Source organism: Zootoca vivipara, chromosome 8 (genome assembly GCF_963506605.1).
Source record: "Zootoca vivipara chromosome 8, rZooViv1.1, whole genome shotgun sequence".
NCBI lineage: Eukaryota > Metazoa > Chordata > Lepidosauria > Squamata > Lacertidae > Zootoca > Zootoca vivipara.
Window position 1 is genome coordinate 7,124,963 of NC_083283.1, and position 21,775 is coordinate 7,146,737.

The following is a 21,775-nucleotide window of genomic DNA, read 5'->3' on the forward strand; positions in this document are numbered from 1 at the left end:
CTCCCAACTTCTCTACAGATGCCAGCAAAGATCTGTTCTTTGCTTGGCGCGGTAGCACTTGTAGCATAACAACAGAGAAGGTTCTCACCTTGGAAATAGTTCTAAAAATAGCACTGCCCTCTGAAATCTTCTTCCGCCTTTGGCATTTGGGTAGCTACTACTGCTTGGTATCAAAGGAGACCCAGGAAGTTGTGGTGGCTGATGTTTGAAAAGGAAACACTTTGTTTCTCTGCCATCACTCTTTACACTAGGAGTGGACAACCTGGTACCCTCCAGATGTTGATGGATCCCTGACAATTGACCAACAACATCTGGAGGAAAACCACCTTGGCTAACCCTGGCTTAAAATGACATCACCAATAACATGATTGTTTGAGAAGAGGGGAAAATGCAAGGCACATCTCTGTCATTATTATGAATGATTATCATAGGTTTCCCCATGAACATATGACTGGGAATATCTGGAATTTGTTGAATATTGACTTGTTAGAGACAAATGTGTGGGTGTCCAGATATATCCCCTTCTGCTGCTCCCCTATCCCCTCATCCAGCAAATTAAAACAGTGGGGGCACACATTTTTCAGTTCTGTTCCATTTTATCTGTTTTAGCCATAGGCCATAACAAAGTTCAGGATACAAATTACCGCCATCAATTTCAAGCATGGCAAGAATTAACATGTCAGAAATCACGGAGCTGCCACCATAGTAAAAGTTCAGAAATCCAATTTGCGGTCTACGTTATGCACATCATAAAATATCTTGGGCTGCTGTAGAAAAATTAGCTACATTATCCCTTATTACTATTGGCAAGTAAGCTGTCATTTCATCTTTGCAGTACACTTTTGCCCACCACCTTCAGAAATGGAGCAGTGAGATATATAATGAGGGTTTTCTTCTATTGCTTCTATTGTATCATCGTTTCAAATACAATGGAGATTTTTTATTTATTTTTTTAAAAGCATATTGTGATAGCATATGTTAAGTTAATGAATCTGTTGTATTCTAAATCGGGTGGAGGTTTTCATTGGAGGAAAAATGTGGAAATAATGGATAAATAAGTTTTGAACCCATGATTAAATTAGGACCAGTCTCCTTTCATTCTATTTCAGGGACCTGCCCAAATTTGGAGGGCTTTCTGAGGCAATCATTCTCCTCAACATATCATCTAGGCAAGCAACAGACTTTAGGGCCCTTCAGCTCAGATCGGCTCATGGGAACATGGGAAGAACTCTGCTTGGCCAGGCCCAAGGTCCATTTCGCCCAATGTCCATATCCCAACACAAAGCTGCAGTCCTCGGAGTTCCCTTTGAAGAGTGACTGTTTGATATATTACTCTGTGAACGATAGATCTTTGAGTGGAATTGGGAAGTCTTCTAACAACCCTTAGTGCCCTTAACAAACCACAGCTCCCAGCATTCTTTGAGGGAAGCCATGGCAGTTTAAAGTGGTGTCGTGGTACTAACAGGTGTGAATGTGGCCTAAGGCATGTGTCTAAGGCAGGCGTACCCAAACTGTGGCCCTCCAGATGTTTTGGCCTACAACTCCCATGATCCCTAGCTAACAGGACCAGTGGTCAGGGATGATGGGAACTGTAGTCCAAAACATCTGGAGGGCCAAAGTTTGGGGATGCCTGGTCTAAGGCATGTGTCGCAATGGCCAGGTTGGACGTATTTGACAGTATCTGCCTTTCATCTTTTTCTGAGCCAATCATGGATCTCTGCTGTCTCTCTCTCACAGCTTCCTTCTTTAGACCAGGGAGTTGTGTACAGGTGAATTCCTGTGTCATAACATTGCAACAGGAAAAGCCCGCCCTCTCTAGCAAGTCTTCAAGTTTTCAGAAGAAATTGCATACTCAGAAGTCACAGTTTCATACTTAGATAAAAGAAATAAGCTTTAGTTGATTTTTTTGTGTGCTGTAATTACAGGGTTTTAGTTTTAGTTTTATTCACTGGCTTCTGTGACCCAGAATAATGAGCACATAATTGTTTCAAGATCGCATAATTGTGCATCTCAGCAGCCGAACTCTTAGCACCGCAGGAATCGCAGGGCTTGCTCGCCTGCAGTTTTATTTTGCTTTGCATCACTTCGGAGAACAGCGCAGCTGTCTCTATTTCTGCTTTACTGCTTCGCTGGTAAGGATGAAAATCCTTTCTGGGGCTGCACTGACATCTGCTGGCAGTTTTTTTGGCTCTCTGAAAATCCTTTTCGTATGGACCTTTCAAGCTGGGTGGTTTGAAATTTTGTCTAAAGTTCAGGTACATGAATTAATTTGGACAGAACTTTCATTTCTTTTAAGGAACTGAACGTAATCTGGAGCGAGGGCCTGGCCATGAATCTCCAATATTGCTAAAGAGGGAAATAAGTGAGGGTAATAAATTTGGATTCAGCATTGTCCTTCCCCTCTCCAGCAGCTGGACAGGGAAGGGTGATTTCTAACTCAGAAGTGAGCTTTTTTCTTTTCATTTTTTTCAGTTTTCTTTCTTCTATCTTCCAGAGTTTGGTGTGAGGATTTGGAAGGAGAGATAGTAAATACCATCAAGTGAAAAGGGATTCTAAGTGTAAAACTGCAGCCGTTCACAGCTCCTGCTGATGCTCAGAGTCCATTGGAAGTCCTAGTTTTTTGAACACAGAATTTATAGCACAGAGAAAAAGAGTGAAACCTGGGAGGCACATAGAAAGAGAAACATATATTCCAGGAGGACCTTTTCTTTAAAAAAATCACAAAGTGAAGTGGAAATGCGGAGAACTGGACTGAAGACGGGGGGAATGAGAAACTGAGAGAAACCAAAAAGGAAAGATTCTGCTTTATCCCCCCCCCATCACAGTTCCTCAGAGTCCTTGTTGTTCATCATTCCAGAATACCCCCAGGCTTCCAAAGCAGAATCTTGGCCAGCAAAGGGAGTGATCTGGGATGGAAGACAACACAGGAACAGGGGCATTGCTAGCCGCTTTGGCACCCGGGGCGTCAATGCGGAGGCACCCCCCGGGGGCGGGGCATCACTCTGCAGCATCGTGACGCCCCTCGCTGGCCCGCCCCTCGCCTCCATCCAGGGAGAGCGTGCGTTGGCTGAGCAAACCCTGCAGCGCCTAGCGAGATTTTCGCCGGGCGGCTGCCGGGACCGGCTTGCTCCCTCGGCCAACACGTGCTCTCCCTGGACGGAGTTGAGGGGCGGGTCAGCAAGGGGCGTCACAAGCGTTGCCTCACTGGCCTGCCCCTCAACTCCACCCAGGGAGAGAGCGCGGCAGCAGGAAGGGAGAGTGTGTGTTGGCCGAGGGAGCAAGCTGGTCCTGGCAGCTGCCCGATGAAAACCTTGCTAGGCACGAGGGGTTTGCTCAGCCAACGCGCGCTCTCCCAGCTGCGGCATGCGCTCTCCCTGGACGGAGGCGAGGGGCGGGCCAGTGAGGGCCGTCATGCCACCCACAAGCATGCATTTTGGGGCGGGGCGCGTGTTTTGAGAGACGGGGTGGGCAGCCGTGATGGCGCCCCTGAGATCGCGCCGCTCGGGGCGGCCCGCCCCCACCGCCCCTATCTTCCCACCCCCCTGCACAGGAATATCTACTGTGTCGGATCAATGGTCCATCTTACTGACAGTGGCTGTCCAGAGTTTCAGACAGGAGCTTTCCCCTGCCATACTCAGAGAGGCCCAGGATTAAACTCGGGACCTGATATAATTTTCAGTTGCTGCAAACAAATATGTGTTAGAAAAAATGATTAAGAATACACAAACACATACACTACAATTACCAATGCTCTATAAACTTATGTATCAGTATGAATCCCAGGGTCATAAGAATTAATAATCTCTGTTTTCTATTTATCTCATTTTCTTCTACTGATTGGCCTCTCGCATGGAAACTTGTATGGCATCAGTTTTGCCTAAATGTTTAAATTAGAATGAAGTGCAGTTGCTAAGCTGGACTCTCCTCCTCCCATATTTTTGACAAATGTTCTAAGGCCAACAATTTGTTGTGAAGAATCACTTCACCCCCGGTAGAAAATTCTACTCCCTCTTTGGCACTGCCAAGATACTAATAGCATTTTAATCTAATTAACCTAATAGGTTTCTGCACCTGGGTTTTCAAGAGGGCAATGATTTGTGCAGCTCCTGTATAGCCGCTTTGAACATTCATCATAACTGTTGCAGTGGTATCAACAAATTGTTGTTGAGTGCATAGTGCATTTGCAAAAAGGAGTGCAATTAATATAGGAGGGAGGGAGGGAGGGAGGGAAGGAGAGAGAGAAAAAATGAATTGGCTCTTTCATGAACTTGCAATCTGCAGGAAACTTTGTGATCAGTTATGAGTTAATGACTCTAGTGGGTGCCCTTGTTTTACTATGAAAAGTTTGGCCTAATCCATAAATAGTAACCAATGGACCTGATCTAGATTTACTAGGAGATGGTGAATAACTTTATGCATACCTTCCAATAATTCTCAGATAAAAATAAAGAGTTGTTTACTAGATGTAATGTTAATGAAATGAATGCTATTAATGTGCAAGATTTTTGCCAAGCAGATAGTTTCAGCCTCTAGACCAGGCATGGCTAAACTTTGCCCTCCAGCTGTTTTGGGACTGCAATTCCCATCATCCCTAGCTAACAGGACCAGTGGTCAGGGATGATGGGAACTGTAGTCCCAAAACAGCTGGAGGGCAAAGTTTGGCTATGCCTGCTCTAGACCAGGCACCCCCAAACTTGGCCCTCCAGGTGTTTTGGGACTACAACTCCCATCATCCCTAGCCAACAGGCCAAGTGGTCAGGGATGATGGGAATTGTAGTCCCCAACCAGCTGGAGGGCCGAGTTTGGGGATGCCTGCTCTAGACCATGGATGATTCCAACCAAAATGACCTCTGAAGCTGCTACCTGCATTTAAGAATGCCAGAAAGCAGCAATTTCTGCTCCAACCTACATCCCTCACAATCAGCACTATATCCATTCTGTGGACACCTGACATAGGTAATGTATGGAATTCATTCACATGTGATGCACTGGTGGCCACCAACTTAGATGGCATTAAAAGAGCATTGGACACATTTATAGAAGGCAAGGCCATCAGTGGCTATTAAACACGATAGCTAAGTTCTCCCTCCACAGCTGAAGTTAGGGTGCCTTTGAATATCGGTTGCTGTAAATCATATGGGGAGAGTGTTCAGATTCGGCTTGTGGGCTGACCATTGGCACCTCTTTGGCCACATTGAGAATCGGATGCTTGATTAGGTGGGCCCCTGGTCTGATCAAGCAGAGTTCTACCTCTGATTTTAGTATGGCTGGTGTATTGCCACCCAGTAGATGCCTATTTCTGCACTGGAGTGAATTTTTCCTCCTAGTGTGAGCAGGAGCGTAGCTTAGGTTGTCAGGTGATGCTGCGCAGAGGGAAGAATGTGAATGGTTCAGGTTAGAGTGTAACATCTTCTGTCCTCCTAGGTAAAACAGATAGTTTAGTAGAATGCCTCTTCAAATGCTCTGACACCTCTGCCAATGAAAATGAGGCAGGCTACAATTTCCTTCCCAGCCAGGGAACAAAGTGAAGAGGAACAGCAGCCACTCCAGAAGTGAATGGTTTTAAGCAACAGTTGAGGTGGGAGAAAGCTACTGATGTTTTGCAAAAGGATAGGTCTTGCACCTTGATTTCGAGCGGAGAGACAGTATTGAAGCGAGAAGATTAACAGGTGCTGTTAGGCTCCTTCTAGGAGCCCCTGCCAAAACTCTCACTTTGGCTCAGCTCTGAAAGGCCCAAGAGACTTTCCCTGATGCTGAAGCTGGCAACCATAAGCGAGAGCAATTACCTTCCTGTAGCCTTTAATGGCCTCAATAACAAAGCTGTGTTATCTGAGACTCCTGGGAGGTCTCCTTTGCCAGAGTGCTTTGTCACTCAGTAACTGACTCTTCCTTCGTTCCCAAGACATCCTGTGCTTTTCATGCTTCTCGTAAAGGATGAAATCACCTCTGTGGCCCAAATAATGGGTTTGTTACAGAGTGGTGGACCTGACACTATTTATGTAATTAGCAGTTGTGAGAATGAGTTTCTCTTTAAAGCAAATAGTGTGAGGGTCTTGGTGCAAATTGGGATCCTGGTGGTCGGGGTACGTTCATCAGAATGGGATGTGAGAGAAATGTTCTTGATCTGAATGCTCTTGATTCACTGTATCCTCTTTGGTTTGTTTGTGCAAAATTCGGTATACAGCGTAAAATTCTGTTTGCAGCTTTCCTTCCACAATGGTATCCCAGTTTGTAGATTCCAAGCTTTAAAGCAGTCCACTCCAAACACTGCTTGTGGGTTTCAACTAGCTTGTCCCTTCAGTGAATTCTAGGATTGTCTTTTATTTCGTATGAAGCCTTTTGAACCCACTATGTTTTATCATTCCAGGGTGAAAGAGGAGCCCAAGGATTACCTGGGCTAATGGGTGAAAGAGGAGAAAAGGTAACCATCTGTTCAAAGCAGGGACAGAAGAAAATATCTGCCAGGAGTTTCCAGCTACACAAGTGGGGGACTGATACATTCGAACTAATAAAAGTTGGACTTTGAAAAGGACTTTCCCTAAAGATATTCTGCAGTTCAGCTTAATGGTCAGCCACACAGATTTTAGCAGCACAACAATCCCTAAAACACCACAAATAACATGGCACAAAGCACAATGCAAAGCAACAACAATGAAGCCTAGTACACATCACCAACTTGGCATCTATCGCTTGAACCTCCAGGAAACCTTTTCAAACATTCTGCCCCTGGGCAATGAATCTGTCCCCTATAAATGTAATGGAACTTAAACCCTGAATCTTAGTATTCTTATTGACTCCCCTGACCTACGTTAACAGCTTTCCAAGCAGTTTCTTCCTTGGCAAATTACAGGTGGTACAATGCAGTACACAATGACAAAAGAACTTAAGTTTCAGCCATGCCCCCATAAATAAGTTTTGCAGTAATCATCCCCTTTTGCATTGCCCTTCTGCAAATTCAGAGGACGCAGTTTGAAGCTTCTAGCACTGAGAATGTCGTAAAGAAAAATGAGCTTTCCACTCCACTCAAACGTATCTTCCCCAGCCTCATTCAATATTGCAATAACTGGTGGAAGATTATTGTTATTTTTTTGTAGTGCGAATTATATGCTATGGGTGAAAGTTCTTAATGAGGCGTCACATGGACACAGCCAATTATGGTGCATCTCACCACTGCCCACACATCTTAATTTTTCCAAATAGCTATTTAATAGAACAGCTTTGTTGCCAGAAGTTTCTCTTCTGAGGCTGTAGGCAGAAGGGTTTCAGCTCAGCTTTCTTCCAACATGTTCTACATATCATAGTTGTTTGTATGCTATATTGCTGGTTTATTTCAGCTTGCTCATCAGGCGAACCTGCAATAAACTAACAATATAGTTTATTGCAAAGCCAGTTAGAGGAGAGTAATTTGGAGAGGAGAAATAGCGGTTTGTGGGTCTCATGTCCTCATGTTCAGGAATGAAGAGTGACGTTCTCATACTCCTCTGCAATTCAATTTGCCACCTGGAATCTAAAGTGCAGCAGTCCAATATGATGTGGTTTTGTCTAGACTTGGCTGTGGGTGAGACAGAAAGGGGAGGGTGTCTCTTGTCTATCCAGGCCACTGGGACAACACCCCCTTGTCACTCTGGCAGACACTTAGCTGTTAATAAATACAGTGCTTAATACCAGAAATTTGGTTTGGGGGTTGGGTTTGGGCAATGAGTCCCCTCTGAGACCTCACATTAATTTCACTTGTGGTGAAAATGATTAGACCTGCCAATGTACATTATTCATGTGCTTCTGCTTTCAGCTGGTGCTAATTTGATGCTGATGATGGTTGCCCATTAATGCATTTATGTTAATTCTTATTATTTCAGGGCTCCCTCGGTGCACCTGGCATCCCAGGGAGAGATGGTGCCAAAGGAGAGTCTGTAAGCTTTTCACTTCTTCTCTTGTAATCTCCTTTTCTTTATATCATAAGCCAGATGCTACAAATCAATGTGCATTGAGTGGAGCATGTCTTGGGGATTAGCGTTGCCATTTTGAATGCATCCGAAACAAATGACAGCAGGTTAATAACCTCAGCAGGCCTCTCTCTGAGCCAAGGCAGCAGTCAGACGTCATATGGATTAACTGCTCTTGGATGCTCCGAGGAAGAATGTGTGTTGATGTTCATTAGAGGGTTGTTAGAAATACTGGCGACTTAACAAAGTGTATTGTGGGAGGTGGGGGAATCAACTCTGAAAAGCTCAGGTGTTTATTTCACTCCAGGCACAAGTTTGGCAGCAACAATTTGAGGGACTTAAGCTCAGATGGAATCTACATACCGTACATTGTAACTGGAGAAACAAATGTGATTTTTACTTTTGAACAGTAGGCTAGTCTCTCTCCCTCTCTCCCTCTCTCCCTCTCTCCCTCTCTCCCTCTCTCCCTCTGCCTCTGCCTCTGCCTCTGCCTCTGCCTCTGCCTCTGCCTCTACACACACACACACAAACTTTATCATAATCCAGGGAAACAAGCAATAGATCAGTGCTTTCCAAACTTGGGTCTCCAGCTGTTTTTGGACTACAATTCCCAGCATCCCTGACCACTAGTCCTGCTAACTAGGAATGATGGAAGTTGTAGTCCATTCCATCCAATAGCTAGAGACCCAAGTTTGAGAAACAGTGCAATAGATCAAGGTCACATTCAAGATAGGCAAAAAGATTAAAGGCGGGTGCAAAGGGAGGGCAGTGGGGGGGGATGTAGTCTGGCCAGATGAAGTGGCTCAGAGGGGTGCATTTGGCTGTAGGCTTGAGGTTCCTTATCACTAAGTCAAAGGATCTTGTCACATCAAGGATTGGAAACGTATCTCAGATCATTGGAGAGCTTGCAAGTCAGAGGCAGGAAACCTGCATAGATGAAGCATGTTCTAGTTTCAGTAAATATTAGATCCTCACTCTTCATAGATTCAGTAGGCTTTGCCTTCAGCATCCAACAATTTATAAAATGTGTAGTTTTTGCAACAAACATGCTATGCTTTCTCTTTTGAGGGAGAACCTGGACTTCCTGGAGCAGTTGGCCTCCCCGGACCACCGGGATTGAAGGTGAGCAGAGGGATCAAAGAGGATCATGAATGAAATTAAGGGCACCTTTATGAATGATTGATTGAATGATTTGATATGAGAGCCCATCCTTATACTTAGAGTGTCTTCTAACTTCTGCAAAACAACAAGTACCACACTTCCTGTTGGGCTTCTCTCATCCATGCCCACTATTGTCTCTTCCCTTCCGAATTTCCATTATGTATACAGACTTTTAATTAGGGGTGTGGGGCGGGTAGGGGGGGGAGATCTTACCTGCATACAAAACTCAAATGCAATTCCTCATCCCATCTCATCCCTTTCCTTAACCTAACTTTCTAACCCTCCCCAAGCTCACCCCTTACCCAGCACTATGTGTGTGGGTACATAAAGTGTTTTTCCTGTCCCATCAGATGTCAAAGAGATGAGTACAGGGGTATCTCTGGTTATGAACTTAATTCGTTCCGGAGTTCCGTTCTTAACCTGAAACTGTTCTTAACCTGAAGCACCACTTTAGCTAACGGAGCCTCCTGCTGCCGGAGCACGATTTCTGTTCTCACCCTGAAGCAAAGTTCTTAACCTGAGGTACTATTTCTGGGTTAGTGGAGTTTGTAACCTGAAGCGTTTATAACCTGAAGCGTTTGTAACCCGAGGTACCACTGTAATTATATAACCTTTAGAAGACACCTGAAGGCAGCCCTGTAGAGGGAAGCTTTTTATTGTGTAAAGTTCTATTATGTTTCTATATATGTTGGAAGTCGCCCAGCGTGGCTGGGGCCAGGGGCTCAGGTGTGCTGCCACCAGGGGCATGGCACGCAACGCGCAGGGGCAGATGTGTGTTTTGGGGCGGGGCAGGCAGCCGCGGTAGCGCCCCTGTGATCACGCTGCCCGGGGCGCCCTGTCCCCACCGCCCCTATCTTCCTACACCCCTGGTTGGGGCAACCCAGTCAGATGGTTGGGGTACAAAGAAAGTTGTTGTTGTTGTTGTTTGTTGTTACTGTTTGCTCTTCCTGTTCAGTTCCTGTTTGCACTAGCTCGCACTCCCCTTAAGCATGCCCACATTTCATTGGATGCCAGGAACACCCACCCTCCTGAACAGAGGAGAGGTGCAAAGGGTTTCTCTCCATGAGAGTGATTGATGTTTGTGCCTTCTCCCCACCTCATTAATGACAGACATACCCACACCATTTTGTGCTTTTGTCCCTTTTTCTACCCCCCCCAAATGACAACCATTTTGTGCTATGTAATGTCCCCATGGCAGGTTATGCTATGCCCCCAAAAAATTCATTTTGTGATATCCCCCACAGCAGGCATTTTTTGACTGGTGCCCATGACACATTCTCATTGGCCTGCACAGTCACTTACGGACTCATTGTTAAAACCATTGTTAAAACTCATTGTTAAAATCTTCATGACAGATTTAGAACATCGTTTCCTAGACTCCTACCCACTCAAACCTCTCTTGTACCTACGATACATTGACGATATTTTTATTATCTGGACACATGGACAACAGACCCTGGAAACCTTCCACCAGACATTCAATGACTTTCACCCCACCATCAACCTAACAATGAACCAATCCATGCAAGAAATACATTTTTGGACGCTACTATAAAAATACAGGATGGACGTATAGACACCACCTTATACAGAAAACCAACTGACCGACAAACATATCTACATGCTTCTAGCTACCATCCCAAACATACCAAACAATCCATCGTATACAGCCAGGCCCTACGTTACAACCGTATCTGTTCCAACTCTACAGACAGAGAATCTCACCTAAGAGATCTACATCAAACCTTTTTAGAACTAAAATATCCACCTGATGAAGTTAAACAACAGATCAACAGAGCCAGACTGATACCTAGGGAGAACCTGCTGCAAGACAGACCCAAAAAAGAAAATAACAGAACACCACTAGTCATCACATACAGCTCCCAAGTTAAAACAGTACAACGCATCATCAGAGATCTACAGCCTCTCCTGGGCAATGACAGCTCCCTTTCTCAAGCTCTGGGAGGAAGACCTTTCATTGCCTACAGACAGCCACCCAATCTTAAACAACTCCTCACCCACAATAATACAACCACCAGACTTAACATGGACACTGGTACCAGAGCCTGCAATAAACCCAGATGCCAACTTTGCTGCCACATACACCCGGACAACATCATTACTGGCCCCAACAACATCCAACATACCATCTCAGGACTATTTAATTGCTCATCTTCTAACATTGTGTATGCCATCAAATGCCAACGGTGCCCTTCAGCTCTCTATATTGGACAAACAGGCCAAACCCTACGCCAAAGGATAAATGGACATAAATCTGACATTAGGAACCATAAGACTGAAAAACCAGTAGGAGAACACTTCAGTCTCCCAGGACATTCTATACAAGATCTCAAAGCAGCTGTTTTATTACAGAGAAATTTCAGGAACAGACTGGAAAGAGAAGTTGCTGAATTGGAAATCATTACCAAGCTTAAAACCATGGAAGCACCTGGGATGAATAGAGACATCGGATTCTTATCTCATTATGCATGATCAAGCTTTCTTTAGCACCTCAGCCCAGGACTAATTGCAGCCATCAGCAGCCATTAACAGCCATCTACAGGTTTACCACTCCCATCAGCCCATCAAACATTCCCATCCACCCCCACCACCCTCTGTATATATATAGGGTCTGACACTTCTGTTTCTAGTGTATCTGAAGAAGTGTTTCTAGTGTATCTTCAAATTGTTGTTGTTTAGTCATTTAGTCGTGTCCAACTCTTCGTGACCCCATGGACCATAGCATGCCAGGCACTCCTGTCTTGCACTGCCTCCCGCAGTTTGGTCAAACTCATGTTCGTAGCTTTGAGAACACTGTCCAGCCATCTCATCCTCTGTCGTCCCCTTCTCCTTGTGACCTCCATCTTTCCCAACATCAGGGTCTTTTCCAGGGAGTCTTCTCTTCTCATGAGGTGGCCAAAGTATTGGAGCCTCAGCTTCAGGACCTGTCCTTCCAGTGAGCACTCAGGGCTGATTTCCTTCAGAATGGATAGGTTTGATCTTCTTGCAGTCCACGGGACTCTCAAGAGTCTCCTTCAGCACCATAATTCAAAAGCATCAATTCTTCGGTGATCAGCCTTCTTTATGGTCCAGCTCTCACTTCCATACATCACTACATCAGTAGTGAAGTGTAAATGGCTATTTCATGCTTAAAATTTGGACATGTGGTTGCAACAACGAAGCATACAGTCACAAGGATAAAGAAGGCAATACTCCACTATTATGTTAACTGACCCTTATGTATTATTAGGTGATGATCCAGGGATGTATTCTGAAGATGTGGGACTCAGCAATGTCATTTCCCATCCTTCCTCTCCAGTCTGTTTTAAGATTCAAACAGTTGTTTTTTTCAGGAACAGCAGAGAGATGCTTTTGCTCACTGGATTATGGAATTGCCCTTCTAATAAGTTTGACTCCTGTGATCACAGTCAGAGAAGATGATGCAAATTCATTATTTTCTCCAGTAAGCAAGATGCCTTAGGTTTCTTCTGCGACAGTCCTGATCTTTGTTTCTTTCTATATATTTCTCGCCAGGGGTCAGATGGTCAGCCAGGTCCTCCAGGACGCCAAGGATACGTTGGAGCACCAGTAAGTTGTGGTTATTATTATTATTATTATTATTAATCACTTAACCTGCCCAATGTTCCATAAATGAGCCAACATCCCTGAGTGTTCGGTGTGATTTGTAAAATCCATTCATTTGGTAAATGGATGGCTGATACTCAAATGTGGCCTTGCCAGCACATAAGGACAGTTATCAACATATGTGCACATAGATAGCTCTGCTTCAGCAAGGCTTAGTTAGACGCTTGGTTATTTTATCTTTAACAATACTTTCCACCAGTTTAAAGTTCACCTTTTACTTGTTGAAACCTTCTCTTGCTTTCCTTCACATACACATTTCACTGGAGAAGGTCATTCAGTTTTCCCCATCCTCATTATCTTGGTTATAAAGACTTCACAATCATTCTTTTTAGGTCTCGGAACAGCTCAACAATCCCAATGGATGGCTGATCAGCTCATTGAGTACTCCAAGGCCAAGGCCAATTAGCATATGCAAAGGCGGTTTGTGGGAATAACATTATTGGTATATTATAGACAACTGCTTAGTAGGCAGAGCACTAAATCAGCATTTCCCTGGCACAGGAAATGCAGCCCATAATGAGTCACTGGGTACAAATTGCTAGCACAACCGTGACTCACTGGGTAGTGGAGGGAACGATACAAAATCTTTTTTTCTCCCCCACTTTTTCAGGGCCTGCAGGGAGAAAGAGGCGAAAAGGGACCCCGGGGAGACAAGGTATGGTTTGTGTGCGTCAGATAACTTGTCAACAATCTGAGTGGAAGTTCTGAATATTCTTCCTCAGAAATGAATGCAAAAAAGAACTGGGAAATCGGGGGTAAATGTATGCACAGTTTAGGGCCTCAGATTATAAGGGGCCTCTAAAAAAAAAAGTTACTCGTTAGATTGCTAAGGAGCAACCCAGACCCTCCTAGTGTCCCTATGATCTATGGGTGTCCCTGATTTAGCGAAGCCGTCCCGGTTTCTGATTTGATCCCATAATGTCCTACTTTTCCTTAGGACATCACTATTTTCATTGGAGAAATGTTGGAGGGTATGGAGTTAGCCGACCCCCCAAGCCGTCTGGAGGCAATCCAGTATAGGGAAGGTTTTCTTTAATTTCTTTTTTAAAATGTATGTGTATTATATATATATATATATATATATATATATATATATATATATATATATATATATATATATATAGGTTGGAAGCTTCCCAGAGTGATTTGGGCAAGCCAGTAAGATATGGGGGATGTAAATGGTAAAATTATCATTATGGAAAGGGGCGTCCCTATTTTCATTGGATAAATGTTGGAGGGTATACCGGTTCAAAAGGTCTTTCAGCAGTGGGGCAAATAATGCTGCTGTTCTGTGAACTACCCTTATTTTATGTGAACCACCCTGAGACCTTCGGGTATAGGGCGGCATTGCTGTTGTTGTTGTTTAGTCGTTTAGTCATGTCCGACTCTTCGTGACCCCATCTCCTGTCTTGCACTGCCTCCCGCAGTTTGGTCAAACTCATGTTCGTAGCTTCGAGAACGGCATAGAAATTCATTACAGTAATTAAATTAAGCCTGGAAACAAAGGGAAACAAAGCCTTTCAACGAGTGTTCTACACTGGTTTGCTAGGTCACGTGACCAAGCTGAATTGGCTTGGGATCCCACCCCTAACATGCCCTCAGGAAAGTGATGGCGCCTCCCCTTTTGCCACCTCCTGCACTGCCCACCCCCTTGCCACTGATGAAGAGTCACCGCTGCCTTTGGTGCTGATTATTGGTGAGCTCTCGCTGGTCATGCTGTATGAGAGATCAGCACCAATTCTTTGCCAGTGGCAGAGGTGGTGAGGTGCTGGGCATTCACAGGGGCACCACTTCAAGATCTTTACCCCATCTCATGGCTGGGCCAACCCAGCCTCAGAAGTCTCCCTTTGGGGGAATTTGCACCAGCCTCTGCCCAAGCAAGTTATGCCAGTGTATCTTTGGCTGAGTAAGGGTAGGGGGACTTTATCACAGGCTGGTTCAGGCTGGTCCAGCCAGCAGAGTTGGAGATCTGATGCATCCTAAGTGCTCATCATGGCCAGGTTGTTGGGTATACACTGAAGTCCAGCTCCAAGGGCCTTCTGGCGGTTCCATCACTGCAAGAAGTGAGGTTACAGGGAACCAGGCAGAGGGCCTTCTCGGTGGTAGTGCCCGCCCTGTGGAACCCCCTCCCATCAGGTGTCAAGGAAATAAGCAACTATCTGACCTTTAGAAGACATCTGAAGGCAGCCCTGTTTAGGGAAGTTTTTAATGTTTGATGTTTTATCACTTATGATGATGATGATGATGATGTTGGGAGTCAACCAGAGTGAAATCCAGCCAGATGAGCGGGGTATAAATAAATAAATAAAACATTTCCGAGCAAAACTCAAAGTGTTGGTGCTGACCTTTAAAGCCCTAAATGGCCTCGGTCCAGTAGACCTGAAGGAGCGTCTCCACCCCCATCGTTCTGCCCGGACACTGAGGTCCAGCTCCAAGGGCCTTCTGGTGGTTCCCTCATTGCGAGAAGCCAAGTTGCAGGGAACCAGGCAGAGGGCCTTCTCGGTAGTGGCGCCCGCCCTGTGGAACGCCTTCCCACCAGATGTCAAAGAGGAAAACAACTACCAGATTTTTAGAAGACACCTGAAGGCTGTTTAGGGAGGCTTTTAATGCTTAATAGATTATTTTATTTTATTTTTCTGTTGGAAGCCACCCAGAGTGGCTGGAGAAACCCAGCCAGATGGGCGGGGTATAAATATTTATTATTATTATTATTATTATTATTATTATTATTTATTATGGGTAGATGAGAACCAAAGTGGGAGGGATATAGTCAAAGACAGTTGCAGGGAACATGCGAGGCTGCAGGAATCTGCTTTCACTATTCATAAAGGCATGTTGCACAGACTGAGAAATGCAACTTATGTATAGAACCAAGCAGGTTAGCATTGGTTCTTCAAGCCACATAAACCTGACTTGTGGTTCTAGCTCTGACGCTGCAGCGTAGCCAAGATCCAGGGTGGAAATGCTCTCAGGTTCAGAGCTGATGTGATGGCCCAGGATGTATGTCCAACGCTCGAGTCTTCATTCCTATTTCTTTGCTTAGGGAGAACCGGGTCTCGATGGTTTCCCCGGAAAGCCTGGTGTGGATGGGAAGCAGGTATGTGGACAATTCAAAGTGGTACGAAACCATTTTCTAGAATTAGTTGTGAATTTAGAGAAGAACTTGCATCTTGAAATCATCCTCCCACCCCCCAAAATGTAGCCCCCTGCTGTATTTCCTGTGTGCATCACAGTGCAATCCTGTAAATGTTTCCTCAGTGGAACGTATCCCAGCTAAATAAATAACAGGCCAGATACCTGTTTCTAGACATGTAATTGAAAAACCCTCCACCCTTTTTTTTCTATTTTGTGCATATTTTTTTCATGTCTGCATATATATCCTCTCTTTTCCCCACCATTTAAGCTTGTTTCATATATCAGTATCTCCATTTGTTAGCTCTTCCTCATTGCAGGTTAGCCTCAATTATACCATGCAGTAGTCCCTTATTTTTACAAAATATTGGAAAGTATATGCTGCCATAATTAGATGCCGTATCCTTCTGTGTAACCTATTCGTCACCTTTTGGACTCAGCCATACAGCTGCAAATAAAACATTTCAAGTGTGTTTTAAGTGAATTATGCAAATGTGACACTAGATGGCGATGGTGAGCTTATGGCAAATTCAATATATATATATATATATATATATATATATATATATATATATATATATATTCAAAACGCCTTTAAAAAAAAGCATTTTCACAGCGGTTTTTTTATGTGTCTAGATTCTACCTTTGTGCCAGAACTGGATCATGTCCATTTCTAACCACAAGCAATAATTCTCCCCCGGAGCAGCTGTACCCTCCTAACAGTGGCTTTGCCGCCGATTACTTGGATGGTGTGGGGATGGTAGTCAGCCATGTCAGAGCACACTTGGGTGAAGTCCATCTGACACTTGGCATTGCTGCTCCAATCCTGCACCATCACACTTTCCAGGCAAACCGCAATGATACTGCATTTGGAAGCAGGGCTCTCTGCCCCTGCTCAACATTCCAGCTCAGGGGTCAGCAAACATTTCCTCAAACCTTGTGGGGGGCCGGACTATTTGGGGGACGACGACGACGACGACGACGAATTCCTGTGCCCCACAAATAACCCAGAGATGCATTTTAAATAAAAGCACACATTCTACTCATGTAAATACATGCTGATTCCTGGACATACCTGCCAAGTTGCTGTTGGAGAAATAAGGGACCGGGCCAGAAGTAGCAGACCGGAAGTAGCGCTGCCGCCATTTTGGAACTGGGCGGAGCATGCTCAGAAGTGACTTTTGATGCTGCTTTGACCAGTTCCAAAATGGCCGCCGTGCCAGAAATCGCACTGCAGCCATTTTGGAACTGGGCAGAGCAGCATCAAAAGTCGCTTCTGAGCATGCTCCGCCCAGTTCCAAAATGGCCGCTGTGCCAGAATAACCCGGGGGAAAACAAAAAAAATCCATTTTTTTCAGCTAGGAACAGCTGGAAAAACGGGGATTTCCCAGGGAATATGGGAGACTTGGCAGCTATGTTCCTGGACTGTCTGCGGGCCAGATTTAGAAGGCAATTGGGCCAGATCCGGCCCCCAGGCCTTAGTTTGCCTACCAATGTTCCAGCTGCTCCATGATTTCTGTTTATTTTCCTTCTCCTTCAACTCCCTTGATGCATCTTTCTCCAGCGCTGCATTTCAAGTCCTCCCAGCTTCCTTTCCTCCTCCTTTTTTTTGGTATCCTCCATACGTTGCATACAGCTATGCTTGCACGTTCTCTCGTTCTCGTTCTCTCTCTCTCTCTCTCTCTCTCTCTCTCTCTCTCTCTCTCTCTCTCTCTGTTGTAAATTAGGTTTATTTTCCAATGGTAAACTGTCAACTTTTGTTTCATACCCTTTTCCCCTCTTAATTTCTGCCCTAGGTATTTCATGGCACATCATATTGCTCTCCAAATATTTAAAATGTGTGTACTTACTCCATTTGATCAATACCTTTATATTACAGTAGAGCTGCTATCCTATAATAAACAGTTACCTGGGACGAAGTCCCATTGAATTTGCTGGGACTTACTTCTGCATGGACATACGTATGATTGTGTCTGTGGGTTAGCTTAAAGTGATTCATGGTTCAGTGGATCCCAAATTCAATCCCTGGAATCACAAATTCACTGAAAACTTTGGCTTGGAACACATGCATCTGAATACAACTTTTGAATGTCGCTTCATTCGATTTCAGGGCATCCAAGGGAGTCCAGGCCAACCTGGTCTCATGGGACCCAGAGGAGAAAAGGTAAGGTGTTGTCTGTGTAAATCTTGCCTCTGAGATGTGCTTGCTTACATATCACATCACATTCCTGTGACGTAATGTAGGACAAACTCAGAACCCCTATCCCAAGATGGATTTCACTATATTCCCAGTTTTATAATCCTGATGCAGCCCTGGCCATTCCCAATTCCTGCTCACTTTCCCTGCCCCATGTAAATCAGGTCGTTGGCCAGGTCGTACGAGGCTCTGCTAACTACATGCCAACTTACGTGGTACTCTAGAAATGTCAGGAACTGGCGTGACAGCCTCACAGGCTGCAGAATGGCACATCAGAATTTTGATGATATATCGGATCCTCCCCCCTCCCCATTTCCTATTTGCAAATATAACAGAAATAAAGAAGAAAGGAAAAGGTAACAATAATAGTAATAATAACAATACCGTAATATTAATGATTGATTGAATTTATATACCGCCCTTTACCCGGGGGTCTCGGGGCAGTTCACAGAATAAAATCAAGATATAAAACCACAAAATACCTAATAAAAATAAAAACAACAACCTAATAGCCCCCCCCCCAACAAAAACACCACATTTTAAAAGGGCATAGGATGTAAATTGGATCAATCAAAGGCTTGGTTAAAAAGGAACGTTTTTGCCTGGTGCCTAAAGGTGTACAATGAAGGCGCCAGGTGAACTTCCCTGGGCAGAGCATTCCATAGATGGGGAGCCACTACAGAGAAGGCCCTGTTCTTGTGTTGCCACCCTCCAGACCTCTTGAGGAAGAGGCACATGAAGGAGGGCCTCAGAAGTTGATATCAGGGTCCGGGTAGGTTCATATGGAGAGAAGGGGTCCTTGAGGTATTGTGACCCTGAGCCATAATACTATTAATTTCATTGCCAGGTGACATTAAAAATAAGAGTATTCCATCCATTCTGCTTTAAACATATAAATTAATATTGGCAGTCCAAATATCCAAAGACTTATATAGACAAAATCAATAGAATCATAGATCCATAGAGTTGGAAAGGACCCCAAGGGTCATTTATCCAACCCCCTGCCATGGCATTTGTGGTCCCTTCCAACTCTGCAATTGATGATTCCAATCACACATTCAAATATAGAAAGGGCAGTGAGATCTTCAAATCTTCTTCTTCTTCTTTGGCGATCACTCGTAGCCGAGTAAGATTGTCTTCCATAAACATGGTTTTAACAGTGAGTCCGTAAGTGACTGTGGAGGCCAATTCTGGATCCACACGTCCTTCCACAGTGGGGACATTGGTTTCCAGGTGGGAGTTGATCACGGTGTGGATTTGCCAAGTGTGCCTTCCTCTTAGCATGTTTCTCCTTTGCGTCCTGAGTTCGAGTGTCTTCAAAGCCCATGACGCCTTTGGTAAAGGCTGTTCTCCAACTGGAGTGCTCGCAGGCCAGTGGGATCTTCGAATCACTGGGTGGGAGGTGGTGGGTCTTTGTCCTTCCAGCCTTGCAGCATAAGCCTCTTAGCTGCCATAAGAGTCGGCATAACCCATTGTCCATCTATTAGTCCCCACACTATAGAAATATGATTTAAGAATGAAGTCAGATTCCTAGTGAAATTCAGTAGCGCCAGAATAGGAAAGAGGAGCTGTGTTTCTGTGTGTGTTGCAGGTGGGATTCAGGTACATATCGGAAATTTTGGTTTGCACAATTAAAGTGGATTAAAGTGCTCCATCACCTTAGAGCAACAAATCCAATTGTTGTTGTTGTTGTTGTTATTATTATTATTATTATTATTATTATTATTATTATCCCCCAAAACACTGCCTTTTTGCTGTAGGATAATCAAGAGGGAATGTATTGAAAGATGTGGAATGAATTAATGCATAATAGGAGGATGTGTAAACATAACTGCCCTACAATCAAATCAGAGCAAATGCTCGATAAAGATCAGACAAAGCTTTACCAGCGCCTTATCTTTCTAAACTTAACTGGATTGTTTCCCCCCCTCTCATTTTCTTTCTCATCTAGGGTGAAATAGGGCCTCCAGGGAAGCCTGGCTCAGTGGTAAGAGCTGTTAACATTTGAACTGTGTTTTGTGCTGGTTGACAAAACAAGTTCTCTTGAATGGGTTCTCAGGATCTCGAGAAATTCTAAAATATGTCCGGCGTCAATGCCTGAGCAGAGCATAGAAATGCTTTCTCATAGAATAGTTGGTGAACGATTTTCCTGAAGCTGAAATGAGAAGGGCATGCCATTCTGAAGAATTTTGTGGAGAGATGCATGAAATCCTTGCCAGCTGTGAAATTTTCAGATTGGATGGTGGAAGGAAATTGAGAGGGCCCTTGGGGAGTGAGGTAGTTTTTGCAGTACTCTGTTTACTTACATTCCCATGATCTTACTGCAGCAGAGTTTTTGCACTTTTTGTTGCCTGCTTGGCCGCATAACTTCAACCAGCTGGATCTCAGGGGGAATGCAGGGCTCAGCTAAGTTTCCCCACCTACGGGATATAGAGCAGGGCAGAAACCCAGACTCATCTCCCTTGTGCTACATATTTATCTTCTGTTTCAGGTGCAGATGGAAGGTTTGAAAGGAGAGCAGGTAAGGTCTTTCTAAATATTTTTGTGCTGTCAATAAAATAATAATAATAACCAGAAATCCCAATTTTCAAGAATGACCGTGCTGACTAAGTTACTATGATAAAGTCAACCCAAACTGCAGAACCAATAAATCTGGGCTGAGCAGTTCGGAACCTTTTCCACTCTGAATAAACTTTATTTTGAATCAAAGGAGATACCGCCAAGTTGTTTATCTTCTCCCTAATAGCTTTTTTTCCAAGGGTTGCAGTCATCCAGCCCACACAGTTCTTGCTAGTTCACGAAAACTCCGGAATGAAATTGCTTTGTCTGTTTTCATTACCCGAGGAGAGCAGAGAGGGGAGGAGGAGACACCCTTCAGTGATGTTTGCTGTCGGTGCACTATCTATCTGGAGTCTGTTTCAATTGTTGCTCCGAAGTTTATATTCTTCCGTCCCTCTTTTAAACCTACAGTAGTTCAGAACTAGCAAAGCAAATAAAGGTGTACAGTCATACCTCGGGTTACGAACTCCGCAAACCCGGAAGTATTTTTGCCGCGTGTGCGTTCTGCGCATGCGCAAAGCGCGAAAATTGCAAAATTGTCCTTTGCGCATGCGCAAAATGGCGCTTTGGGTTATGACCATTTCGGGTTACGAACTGCGCCCCAGAACGGATCGTGTTTGTAACCCGAGGTACCACTGTACTCTGAAAAACAGTATATTGGGTGAAATCCTTGGCAGGTTTATCTGGAAGTAAGGGAGGCGAGTGGCGCTGTGGACTAAACCACTGAGCCTCTTGGGCTTGCTGATCGGTAGGTCAGAGGATTTGAATCCCTGCGACAGGGTGAGCTCCCATTGCTTGGTCCCAGCTCCTGCCAACCTAGCAGTTTGAAAGCACATCAAAGTCCAAGTAGATAAATAGGTACTGCTCCAGCGGGAAGGTAAATGGTGTTTCCGTGCTGTGCTCTGGTTTCACCAGAAGCAGCTTAGTCATGCTGACCACATGACCTGGAAAAACTGTCTGCGAACAAACGTCGGCTCCCTCGACCAGTAAAGCGAGATGAGCGCTGCAACCGCAGAGTCGTTCGCGACTGGACTTAACTGCCAGGGGTCTTTAAGACCCTTCTAGGATCAGATTGTATGTGAGAGAATCAAAGGCTGGTCCACCATTCCTTAGCAACTTTTCAGAAACGTGACCAGTT

General features: G+C 44.6%; 1 protein-coding gene across 2 annotated transcripts in view; it reads left to right on the plus strand.

Annotated features, from left to right (window-relative positions):
* COL22A1 (collagen type XXII alpha 1 chain) overlaps positions 1–21,775 on the plus strand; it is a 185,501-nt gene that overhangs the window by 82,415 nt on the left and 81,311 nt on the right. For both annotated transcript variants that reach the window (XM_060277589.1, XM_060277590.1), the window contains exons 13-21: positions 6,368–6,421; positions 7,857–7,910; positions 9,012–9,065; positions 12,639–12,692; positions 13,360–13,404; positions 15,793–15,846; positions 17,992–18,045; positions 20,030–20,065; positions 20,570–20,599. In XM_060277589.1, the coding sequence (XP_060133572.1) occupies positions 6,368–6,421; positions 7,857–7,910; positions 9,012–9,065; positions 12,639–12,692; positions 13,360–13,404; positions 15,793–15,846; positions 17,992–18,045; positions 20,030–20,065; positions 20,570–20,599 (435 nt within the window). The remainder of the gene's footprint in view (positions 1–6,367; positions 6,422–7,856; positions 7,911–9,011; positions 9,066–12,638; positions 12,693–13,359; positions 13,405–15,792; positions 15,847–17,991; positions 18,046–20,029; positions 20,066–20,569; positions 20,600–21,775) is intronic.